Raw genomic sequence first — 12784 nt, forward strand, 5'->3', positions numbered from 1 at the left:
AAAGCAATGCAGACACTTGACATTCTATGCGGCTCTTCATTAAATGCTTCTGGGAGACTTGAATTTTGAAGAAGACAAGAAAGCACTTGAAAATGGTAGGGCTGATTCACACCCATTAGGGTGGCTATTATAAAAAAGCAAAGCAAAACAAGACTACATATTCAGTAAGATAAACCAGAAGAAAAAGGGCAAATATTGTATGATTTCACTTATATGAAGTACCTAGAATTGTCAAATTCATAGAGACAAGATGTAGAATGGTGGTTTCCAGGGGCTCGGGGGAGGGGAATTGGGAGTTATTGTTTAATGGGTACGAAGTTTCAGTTTGGGAAGATGAAAAGGGTTCTGGAGATAAACAGCAGTAGTGTTGCACAATTATGTGAATGTTACTTAAGTGCTACTGAATTGTAGCACTTATAAATGAACGCTTATAAATGTTTACGATGGTAAATTTTATGTTATGCATATTTTGCCACAATAAAAGTACATGTAGAGATCTGGGAAGATGTTGTAACATTGCATGGGCTTGGAAGGTGTTTGCATGCTATTATACCAACCAGAAAAAGAAGCAAAAAGTTAATAAAGGGCTTGGATGTGCTCTTTCCATGTGTGGACTGGACTATAGGCAAAGGCAGGACGAGTGCTTTCTTGAGTCACAGCAGAGTGGGGAGTGGGATGAGAGAGGTGTTGTGACATTCTGCCATCTCTGAAGGTTGGTCAGTTGCTGTCTCACATCGGTGTGTTGTGATGATCTCGCATCTGTTCTGAGCACCAACCATTCCCTGACCAGACTCTACTTGGGAGAAAATGCTCTGGGAGACTCAGGAGTTGGAATTTTATGTGAAAAAGCAAAGAATCCACAATGTAACCTGCAGAAACTGGGGTAAGTCTTCATGAGTGTCTCAGCAATAAAGCAACTTATCTTTAGGGATAAAGGCAAGTTGAGGGAAGGGCGTGGGTGGTTGTTGCAGACTTCTTGGTGTTATAATCCTTTGTTCTTGCACTGTCCATGTAGGTCAGGTCACACTGTTCCCATAAACCTCCAGCAAGACAAATGTTACCCTGTATTCTGCAACTTTTTATCTCCACATGGATGACTCTTAAAAGTCAGAGCCTTGAGAATAGGCTATTCTGTATATTTCGGGCTACAGGCAACATTCTTATACAAAGGGGCAAAGCATGACTAAGCACAGGCAACAGGGCACAAAGGTTAGAGTAAAAGAACCAGATCTAATATGGAGTCAGATTTGTTCTTCTCTATTACATATAGAAGTGGAGATTCTCAGAGTTGAAAGAAAGCTTAGGAATTGTGCAGCCCAGTGAAGCAGCGAAACCTTTGCTTCTAAGACATTCACGTGGGTAGTCACCCGTTTTACGGGTAAAAATTTCTAGGCATGCTGGTCATTCCTACACTGCCTGCAGTTCTTATTTCTATGCAGCCCCTTCTTTGTTTTTTGTGTGTTGGTCCTTGTTCTGCTCCCCAGGTTCCGCTAAGAGATGCTGATCTGAATTCCTCAGAGACAACAGTCACACTCTAGGTCTTCTCATCTTTTGCCTGGCTGTCTCTAAACCCTTAACTAGGACATGGCTTAGCACCTTCACCTATTTAGTTATGTTGTCCTAGGTGAGAGTTGGTCTGTTAATGTCTCTATTCGAAGTACAATGCCCAGACCTGAACCTCATACTCCTAAAGATGTGTGGTGGAACTTTCACCTCCTGTGGCAGGGCACTATAATGTCACTGGTGAAGCCTGGGATCTCCTTATATTTCTGGCAATCACATTAGATCATGAGTTCTACTGGACGTCTGCAGTCGATAATAATACACATTTTGGGAGTGTTTCTAACACCAATAACCAATTCTCTGCAGACACCAACTGGGTGTCTTACAAGTCAATTCGATTTTGACGCTAACTACCCAGAGTTATTGCAGACCCTTCAGCTAAGGTCTCAGTCCAAAAAGACTGCCTCCACCAACCCCTGCCAATGTCAGACATCAATTGCAAGTAGTGGGTCCCCAGATTACTCACACTTCTTTCTGACTTGGCTACAAATTGAGGATTCACACGACCCCCTACTCAGGTGGGAAAATTTGCTAGAATGACTCACAGAAATCAGGGAAATACTTACTTACATTTACATTTTTTATAAAGGGTACAAATAATCAGATGAAGAGACACATAGGGTGAAGTACAGAAGGGTCTGGAGCCCAGGGGCTTCTATCCTCATGGAGTTGGGGTGCTTTACCCTCCTGGCATGTGGATATATTCACCAACCCAGAAGGTCTCCAAATCTCATTGTTCAAGAGATTTTATAGAGATTAATCTCCAGCCTTCCTCCCCTCTCCTTCCTGGAAGTTGGTGGATGGGGCTGAAAGTTCCAACTTTCTAATCACTTGGGCTTTCTGATGATCAGCCCATCTGAGCCTATCTAGGGAACCGACCTTAAGTTACCTCATTAGCATAAACTCAGGTGCGATCAAAAGGGGCTCCTTTGAATAACGAGACACTCCTATTACTCAGGAAGTCCCCAGGGTTTTAGGACCTCTGAGCTGGGAATGGGGGACAAAGACCAAATGTATTTCTTTTTTAAAATTTTTTAACATCTTTATTGGAGTATAATTGCTTTACAATGGTGTGTTAGTTTCTGCTTTATAACAAAGTGAATCAGCTATACATATACATATATCCCCATATCTCCTCCCTCTTGCATCTCCGTCCCACCCTCCCTATCCCACCCCTCTAGGTGGTCACAAAGCACCAAGCTGATCTCGCTGTGCTATGTGGCTGCTTCCCACTAGCTATCTATTTCACATTTGGTAGTGTATATATGTCCATGCCACTCTTTCACTTCATCCCAGCTTACCCTTCCCCCTCCCCACCCCCACATCCTCAAGTCCATTCTCTATGTCTGCATCTTTATTCCTGTCCTGCCCCTAGGTTCTTCAGAACAATTTTTTTTTTTTTTAGATTCCATATATATGTGTTAGCCTACAGTATTCGTTTTTCTCTTTCTGACTTACTTCACTCTGCACGACAGACTCTAGTCCATCCACGTCACAACAAATAACTCAATTTTGTTTCTTTCTATGGCTAATATTCCATTGTATATATGTGCCTACCACAAAAATACCCACTGATACGTGCACTTTACCGTGTATCACTGCTCTTCCATGTTCTTTACATTGGGTTATCTCATTTGGCCTCATAAAAACTACACTGAGTAGATATCAGTGTCTCCAATTGAAAGACGAGAACGTGAGGCTCAAAGAGCTTAAAGGCAGGAAAACCCAATGCAGATACAGTCCAGTGTAACCCACCACCCACCCCTTAACTCCAGCACACCGCTGCCTCATGATGAGTTGCTAGTAGGCGCTCTAGAAGGCTTCTACAATATATCCTGCCCTCTCCAACCTGTGTGGCACCTCACATTTAGGTCTGTTAAATTTCTTCATATCTTTCTTTTGACTCATTTTCTAGGCATTATTTTAATTTAATTTTTAAAAAAATATACAGCAGGTTCTTATTAGTAAACTATTTTATACATATTAGTGTATACATGTCAATCCCAATCTCCCACTTCATCCCACCACCTCCTCCACCTCCCTGCTTTCCCCCCTTGGTGTCCATACGTTTGTTCTCTACATCTGTGTCTCTATTTCTGCCTTGCAAACTGGTTCATCTGTATCATTTTCCAGATTCCACATATATGCGTTAATATATGACATTTGTTTTTCTCTTTCTGAATGACTTCACTCTGTATGACATTCTCTAGGTCCATCCACGTCTTTACAAATGACCCAATTTCATTCCTTTTTTATGGCTCAGTAATATTCCATTGTATATATGTACCACATCTTCTTTATCCATACGTCTGTCGATGGGCATTTAGGTTGCTTCCATGACCTAGCTATTGTAAATAGTGTCGCAGTGAACATTAGGGTGCATGTGTCTTTTTGAATTATGGTTTTCTCTGGGTATATGCCCAGTAGTGGGTCATAAGATAATTCTATTTTCAGTTTTTTAAGAAACCTCCATACTGTTCTCCATAGTGGCTGTACCAATTTATATTCCCACCAACAGTGCAAGGGGGTTCCCTTTTCTCCACACCCTCTCCAGCATTTGTTGTTTGTATATTTTCTGATGATGCCCATTCTAACCAGTGTGAGCTGATACCTCATTGTAGTTTTGATTTGCATTTCTCTAATAATTAGTGATGTTGAGCAACTTTTCATGTGCCTCTTGGCCATCTGTATGTCTTCTTTGGAGATATGTCTATTTAGGTCTTCTGCCCATTTTTGGATTGGGTTGTTTGTTTTTTTAATATTGAGTTGCACAAGCTGTTTATATATTTTGGAGATTAATCCTTTGTCCATTGATTCATTTGCAAATATTTTCTCCCATTCTGAGGATTGTCTTTTTGTCTTTTTTATAGTTTCCTTTGCTGTGCAAAAGCTTTTAAGTTTCATTAGGTCCCATTTGTTTATTTTTGTTTTAATTTCCAATACTCTGGGAGGTGGGTCAAAAAATGTGCTGCTGTGATTTATGTCAAAGAGTGTTTGTTCTTCCTATGTTTTCCTCTAAGAGTTTTATAGTGTCTTGTCTTACATTTAGGTCTTTCATCCATCTTGAGTTTATTTTTGTGTATGGTGTTAGGGAGTGTTCTAATTTCATTCTTTTACATGTAGCTGTCCAGTTTTCCCAGCACCACTTATTGAAGAGACTATCTTTTCTCCATTGTATATCCCTGCCTCCTTTGTCATAGATTAGTTGACCATAGGAGCGTGGGTTTATCTCTGGGCTTTCTATCCTGTTCCACTCATCTATATTTCTGTTTTTGTGCCAGTACCGTATTGTCTTGATTACTGTAGCTTTGTAGTATAGTCTGAAGTCAGGGAGTCTGATTCTTCAAGCTCCATTTTTTCTCCTCAAGATGGCTATGGCTATATGGGGTCTTTTGTGTCTCCATACAAATTTTAAGGTTTTTTGTTCTAGTTCTGTAAAAAATGCCATTGGTAATTTGATAGGGATTGAATTGAATCTGTAGATTGCTTTGGGTAGTATAGTCATTTTCACAGTATCGATTCTTCCAATCCAAGAACATGGTATATCTCTTGATCTGTTTGTGTCATCTTTGATTTCTTTCATCAGTGCCTTATAGTTTTCTGAGTACAGGTGTTTTACCTCCTTAAGTAGGTTTATTCCTAGGTATTTTATTTTTTTGTTGCAATGGTGAATGGGATTGTTTCCTTAATTTCTCTTTCTGATCTTTCATCATTAATGTTTAGGAATGTAAGAGATTTCTGTGCATTAATTTTGTATCCTGCAACTTTACCAAATTCATGGATTAGCTCTAGTATTTTCTGTTGGCATCTTTAGGATTATCTATGTACAGTATCATATCATCTGCAGACAGTGACAGTTTTACTTCTTCTTTTCCAATTTGTATTCCTTTTATTTCTTTTTCTTCTCTGATTGCCATGGCTAGGACTTCCAAAACTATGTTGAATAATAGTGGTGAGAGTGGACATCCTTGTCTTCCTCCTGATCTTAGAGGAAATGCTTTCAGGTTTTCACCATTGAGAATGATGTTTGCTGTGGGTTTGTCATATAGGGCCTCTATTATGTTGAGGTAGGTTCCCTCTATGCCCACTTTCTGGAGAGTTTTTTTCATAAATGAGTGTTGAATCTTGTGAAAAGCTTTTTCTGCATCTATTGAGATGATCATATGGTTTTTATTCTTCAATTTGTTAATATGGTGTATCATATTGATTGATTTGCACATATTGAAGAATCCTTGCGTCCCTGGGATAAATCTCACTTGATCATGGTGTATGATCCTTTTAATTTGTTGTTGGATTCTGTTTGCTAGTATTTGTTGGGGATTTTTGCATCTATATATATCACTGATGTTGGTCTGTAATTTTCTTTTTTTGTAGTATCTTTGTCTGGTTTTGGTATCAGGGCGATTGTGACCTCATAGAATGAGTTCAGGAGTGTTCCTCCCTCTGCAATTTTTTGGAAGAGTTTGAGAAGGATGGGTGTTAGCTCTTCTCTAAATGTTTGAAAGAATTCACCCATGAAGCCATCTGGTCCTGGACTTTTCTTTGTTGGAAGATTTTCAATCACAGTTTCAATTTCATTACTTGTGATTGGTCTGTTCATATTTTCTATTTCTTCCTGGGTCAGTCTCGGAAGGTTATACCTTTCTAAGAATTTGTACATTTCTTCCAGGTTGTCCATTTTATTGGCATAGAGTTGCTTGTAGTAGTCTCTTAGGATGCTTTGTATTTCTGCAGTGTTTGTTGTAACTTCTCCTTTTTCATTTCTAATTTTATTGATTTGAGTCCTCTCCCTCTTTTTCTTGATGAGTCTGGCTAATGGTTTATCAATTTTGTTTATCCTCTCAAAGAACCAGTTTTTAGTTTTATTGATCGCTGCTATTGTTCTCTTTGTTTCTATTTCACTTATTTCTGCTCTGATCTTTATGATTTCTTTCTTTCTGCTAACTTTGGGTTTTGGGTTTCTTTCTCTAGTTCCTTTAGGTGTAAGGTTACATTGTTTATTTGAGACTTTTCTTGTTTCTTGAGTTAGGATTGTATTGCTATAAACTTCCGTCTTAGAACTGCTTTTGCTGCAGCCCATAGGTTTTGGATCGTCGTGTTTTTGTTGTCATTTTTCTCTAGGTATTTTTCGATTTCCTCTTTGATTTCTTCAATGGTCTCTTGGTTATTTAGTAGTGTATTGTTTAGCCTCCATGTTTTTGTGTTTTTTATGTTTTTTCCCCGTAATTTATTTCTAATCTCATTGCGTTGTGGTCAGAAAAGATGCTTGATATGATTTCAGTTTTCTTAAATTTACTGAGGCTTGATTTGTGACCCACAATGTGATCTATCCTGGAAAATGTTCCATGTGCACTTGAGAAGAAACTGTAATCTGCTGTTTTCAGATGGAATGTCCTATAAATATCAGTTAAATCTATCTGGTCTATTGTGTCATTAACGCTTATGTTTCCTTACTAATTTTCTGTCTGGATGATCTTTCCATTGGTGTAAGTGAGCTGTTAGAGTCCCTCACTATTTTTGTGTTACTGTCGATTTCCTCTTTTATAAGTGTTTTTTGCATTTGCCTTATGTATTAAGGTACTCCTATGTTGGGTGCATATATATTTATAATTGTTATATCTTCTTCTTGGATTGATCCCTTGATCATTATGTAATGTCATTTCTTGTCTCTTGTAATATTCTTTATTTTAAAGTCTATTTTATCTGAAATGAGTATTGCTACTCCAGCTTTCTTTTGATTTCCATTTGCATGGAATATCTTTTTCCATCCACTTACTTTCAGTCTGTATGTGTCCCTAGGTCTGAGGTGAGTCTCTTGTAGACAGCATATATATGGGTCTTGTTTTTGTATCCATTCAGTGAGCCTGTGTCTTTTGGTTGGAGCATTTATTCCATTCACATTTTAGGTAATTATCTATATGTATGTTCCTATTACCATATTCTAGTGGTTTTGGGTTAGTTTTTGTAGGTCCTTTTCTTCTCTTGTGTTTCCCACTTGGAGAAGTTCCTTTAGCATTTGTTGTAGAGCTAGTTTGGTGATGCTGAATCCTCTCAGCTTTTTCTTGTTTGTAAAGCTTTTGATTTCTCCATCGAATCTGAATGAGTTCCTTGCCAGTAGAGTAATCTTTGTTGTAGATTCTTCCCTTTCATCACTTTAAATATATCATGCCGCTCCCTTCTGGCTTGTAGAGTTTCTGCTAAGAAATCAGCTCTTAACCTTATGGGAGTTCCCTTGTATGTTGTCATTTTTCACTTACTGCTTTTAATAATTTTTCTTTGCCTTTAATTTTTGTCAATTTGATTACTATGTGTCTCAGCATGTTTCTCCTTGGGTTTATCCTGCCTGGGACTCTCTACACTTCCTGGACTTGGGTGGCTATTTCCTTTCCCATGTTAGGGAAGTTTTTGACTATAATCTCTTCAAATATTTTCTTGGGTCCTCTCTCTCTCTCTTCTCCTTCTGGAACCCCTGTAATGTGAATCTTGTTGCATTTAATGTTGTCCCAGAGGTCTCTTAGGCTGTCTTCATTTCTTTTGATTCTGTTTTCTTTATTCTGTTCCGTGGCAGTGAATTCCACCATTCTGTCTTCTAGGTCACTTATCCATCCTTCTGCTTCAGTTGTTCTGCTATTGATTCCTTCTAGTGTGTTTTTCATTTCAGTTATTGTATTGTTCATCTCTGTTTGTTTGTTCTTTAATCCTTCTAGGTCGTTGTTCTTTAATTCTTCTAGGTCTTTGTTAAACATTTCTTGCATCTTCTCGATCTTTGCCTCCATTGTTTTTCCAAGGTCCTGCATCATCTTCACTATCATTATTCTGAATTCTTTTTCTGGAAGCTTGCCTATCTCCACTTCTTTTAGTTGTTTTTCTGGGGGTTTATCCTGTTCCTTCATCTGCTACATAATCCTCTGCCTTTTCATCTTGTCTATCTTTCTGTGAATGTGGTTTTTGTTCCACAGGCTGCAGGACTGTAGTTCTTCTTGCTTCTGTTGTCTGCCCTGTGGTGGATGAGGCTATCTAAGAGGCTTGTGCAAGCTCTTGATGGGAGCGACTGGTGGTTGGTAGAGCTGGGTGTTGCTTTGGTGGACAGAGCTCAGTAAAACTTTAATCCTTTTGTCTGCTGATGGGTAGGGCTGTGTTCCCTCCCTGTTGGTTGTTTGGCCTGAGGCAGCCCAGCACTGGAGGCTACAGGCTCTTTGGTGGGGCTAATGGTGGACTCTTGGGGGGCTCACAACAAGGAATACTTCCCAGAACTTATGCTGCCAGTGTCCTTGTCCTCATGGTGAGCCACAGCCACCCCATCCTGCGTCTGCAGGAGGCCCTCCAACACTAGCAGGTAGGTCTGGTTCAGTCTCCTATGGGGTCACTGCTCCTTCCCCTTGGGTCCTGATGTGCACACTACTTTGTATGTGCCCTCCAAGAGTGGAGTCTCTGTTTCCCCCAGTCCTATCGAAGTCCTGCAATGAAATCCCACTAGCCTTCAAAGTCTGATTCCTTGGGAATTCCTCCTCCCGTTTCTGGACCCCCAGGTTGGGAAGCCTTATGTGGGGATCAGAACCTTCACTCCAGTGGGTGGACTTCTGTGGTATAAGTGTTCTCCAGCTTGTGAGTCACCCACCCAGGGGTTATGGGATTTGATTTTATTGTGATTTTGCCTCTCCTACCATCTCATTATGGCTTCTCCTTTGTCTTTGGATGTGGGGTATCTTTTTTGGTGAGTTCCAGTGTCTTCCTGTCCGTGATTATTCAGCAGTTAGTTGTGATTCTGGTGCTCTCACAAGAGGGAGTGAGTGCACCTCCTTCTACTCTGCCATCTTGAAGAAATCTCTGTGCTGGTGTCTGGACTTATTGAGGCTCAGGTTCTTTGTGTCTCAGTGCAGAAGAACTTCAGCAAGAGGCACAGTGATAGGCAAGAACTAGATTTATTAATGTAGGATGCTTGTAAGAGATGCAAGCGGGCAAGTGAGAGAGCTGTCTAGGCATTTTTGAATAATGGTCCGGTCAGTATTACCTAGACATATAACAAGCAAACTGTAAATGTCTTCATTAATGTTATTGACAGAAATACCAACCAGATCAGCACCAAATACATCAGGAAGGGTCTTTACTGAGGAATAATCTGTTAATCCATAATTAAAACCCATAGATGTTCACAAAGCTCTGTTACCTCCTTGGACCTGTCCCAGTGACCCATCCTCATATATTGCCAAGCTCTTTATCAAAAAAAGTCTATATTCAATGCCTTCATTTCCTTCCCTTATATCATCACTCTATCTCAGCAATTTGGCTTCTGCTACTCTTGGTTTGTTCAACAGATATGATTTATCCCCTTTATTTTCCAGGTACTCTGGGGGCTCAGTTGTGGGTGTTGATAGTAGCAGTGAGTAAAACAAACCAAGACCCGGGTTTCACAAACATTCTTATAGTGGGTGATAAACACTAGACAATAGACAAGCAAAACAATGTACAATATATGTAAGCTGTATAATAAAAACTGGAGTGACAATGAGGACTCCTTCCTTGCCCAAGTGTTCAGTAAATGCCCCTCATGCAGATGACATGGGATTGGGTACTAAATAAACTGAGAGTGAGAGCCATGAGGAAGCCAGGGGAAAACACTCCACACAAAGCAAAAAGAAGTGAAGAGACCCAGAGCATAAACTCTCAGTTGACCCTCAGTGATCCTGTTTCTGACTCTTGTAGATTCTCCTCAGTCCTAATCCTAGTTGAAATCTGTTGCCTTTAATTCTGTTCATCATCTCCTCCTTGAAACCCTTCTTTCTTGTTTTTAGGGCACTGCTCAGTTTTTCCTGCTAATTTTATGGCTTCTGCTTCTCTGGCTTCTGCATTGACTTCTCTTCCTGTGGTCTGGGGACTTCACGATTGGTTTTCTTTTTCACTAAATGTTTCTACACTCTCTGGGAACTCTCATATGCCCCTCAGCTTTGAAAACAACCTGTATACAGGTGGCTCCCCAAACAGATCTTAAACCTAGATGTTGCTCTTGTGCTTTTCTCTTTTTAAATAGACATTTTTTAGAGGGGAATTAGATACAGCAAAATTGAGAGGAAGATACAGAGATTTCCCATATGCCCCTTACCTCACATATGCATAATCTCCCCCATTATCACTATCACCCCCCAGAGTGGTACATTTGTTACAGCTGATGAACCTACACTGACATATCATAATCACCCAAAGTTCATAGTTTACATTAGGTTCACTCTTCATTTGGTATGCTCTGTGGGTTTGGACAATTGTATAATGATATGTATCTACTATTGTAGTAACACAGAGAGTAGGTTTACTGACCCCAAAATCCTCCATGCTTGGTCTATTCATCCCACCCTCACCTCTAATCCCTGGTAATCACTGATCTTTTTACTATCTCCATAATTTTGCCTTAAACAGAATATCATACAATTCCATTGTTTGGATGTACCACTTTATTTATCCATTCACCTAATGAAGGATATCTTGTTTGCTTTCAAGTTTTGATAATTATGAATAAAGCTTCCATAAACATCTGTGTACAGGCTTTTGCATGGGCATAACTTTTCAGTTCTTTTGGGTAAATACCAAGGAGTGATATTGCTGGCTCATATGGTAACAAATATTTAGTTTTGTAAGAAACTGAAAAACTGTCTTCCAAAGTGGGTATAAAATTTTGCATTCCCACCACCAATGAATGAGAGTTCCTATTGTTCCATATCATTGCCAGTATTTGGTGTTTTCGGTGTACCAGACTTTGGCTGTTCTGATATGTATGTGGTGGTATCTCATTGTTGTTTTAATTTGCATTTCATTGATGACATATGATGTGGAGCATATTTTCATAAGTTTATTTGCCACCTGTATATCCTCTTTGATAAGGTGTCTGTTAAGGCATTTAGCCCATTTTTTGTTTGTTTTGTTTGTTTGTTTTTGTTCGGTACGTGAGCCTCTCACTGTTGTGACCTCTCCCGTTGCGGAACACAGGCTCCGGACACGCAGGCTCAGCGGCCATGGCTCACGGGCCCAGCCGCTCCGCGGCATGTGGGATCTTCGCAGACCGGGGCACGAACCCGTGTCCCCTGCATCGGCAGGCGAACTCTCAACCACTGCGCCACCAGGGAAACCCTAGCCCATTTTTTGACTGGATTTTTTCTTTTCTTACTGTTGGGTTTTAAGTGTTCTTTGTATATTTTATAACAGTCCTTTATCAGATATATCTTTTGCAAATATTTTCTCCCAGTGTAGCTTGTCTCTTTGTTCTCTTGACAGTGACTTTCTCAGAGAAGAAAATTTTAATGTTGATAAAGTCCAACTTATCCATTATTTATTTCTTGGATCATGAGTTTGGTCATCGCCAAACTAAAGTCATTGCCAAACCCAAAGTCCTCTAGATTTTCTCGTATGTTATCTTCTAGGAGATTTACAGTTTTGTGTTTTACCTTTAGGTCTGTTTTGAGTTAATTTTTGTGTTATTTTTGTGAAGGGTATGAGTGTCTGGATTCATGTTTTTGTATGTGGATGTCTAGTTGTCCAGCACCATTTGTTGAAAGGACTTATCTTTGCCCTTGCTCCTTTGTCAAAGATCAGTTGACTATATTTATGTTCCTCTATTTCTGGGCTCTCTATTCTGTTCCATTGATCAATTTGTCTATTCTTTTGTCTTCATTACTGTTATTTTACAGTAAGTCATTCAGCTGAATAGTGTCAGTCCTCCAACTTTGTTCTTTTCCTTCACTATTTTGTTGGCTATTCTGGGTCTTTTGCTTCTACATATAAACTTTAGAATCATTTTGTCAATATCCACACACACAAAAAAAACTTGCTGGGAAGTTTATTGGGACTGCATTGAATCTATAGATTGCGTTGGGCAGACCTGACATCTTGACAACATTGAGTCTTCCTATCCATGAACATGAAATATCTGTCCATATATGTAGTTCTTGATTTCTTTTATCAGGCTTTTGTAGTTTTCCTTATGTAGATCTTATACATATTTTGTTAGATTTATACCTAAGTATTGTTGCTGAAATTCGGCCTCTGTTCACCTGCACTGAATAAAAATGTGGACACAGAGTTTTGGATGAAGTAGAAAAGAATAGCTTTATTGCTTTGCCAGGCAAAGGGGGCCACAGTGGTCTAATGTCCTCAGAACTGTAAGTCCCACACTGGAGGGTGTAGTAAGGAGCCTTATGGTGTTCAAGGAGCAGGGCGTGGTCAGCTTGTGGAC

At 39.6% G+C, this 12784-nt stretch overlaps 1 protein-coding gene across 4 annotated transcripts in view; it reads left to right on the plus strand.

The window, feature by feature from the left end:
• Nucleotides 1-12784, plus strand: part of NLRP3 (NLR family pyrin domain containing 3) — a 53182-nt gene that overhangs the window by 13747 nt on the left and 26651 nt on the right. For 2 of the 4 annotated variants that reach the window (XM_060006724.1, XM_060006725.1), the window contains one exon: nt 713-883. The exons of the other annotated variants lie outside the window; for them this stretch is intronic. In XM_060006724.1, coding sequence (XP_059862707.1) covers nt 713-883 — 171 coding nt within the window. The remainder of the gene's footprint in view (nt 1-712; nt 884-12784) is intronic. 4 annotated transcript variants of the gene reach the window in all.

Source organism: Delphinus delphis, chromosome 3 (genome assembly GCF_949987515.2).
Source record: "Delphinus delphis chromosome 3, mDelDel1.2, whole genome shotgun sequence".
Classification (NCBI taxonomy): Eukaryota; Metazoa; Chordata; class Mammalia; order Artiodactyla; family Delphinidae; genus Delphinus; species Delphinus delphis.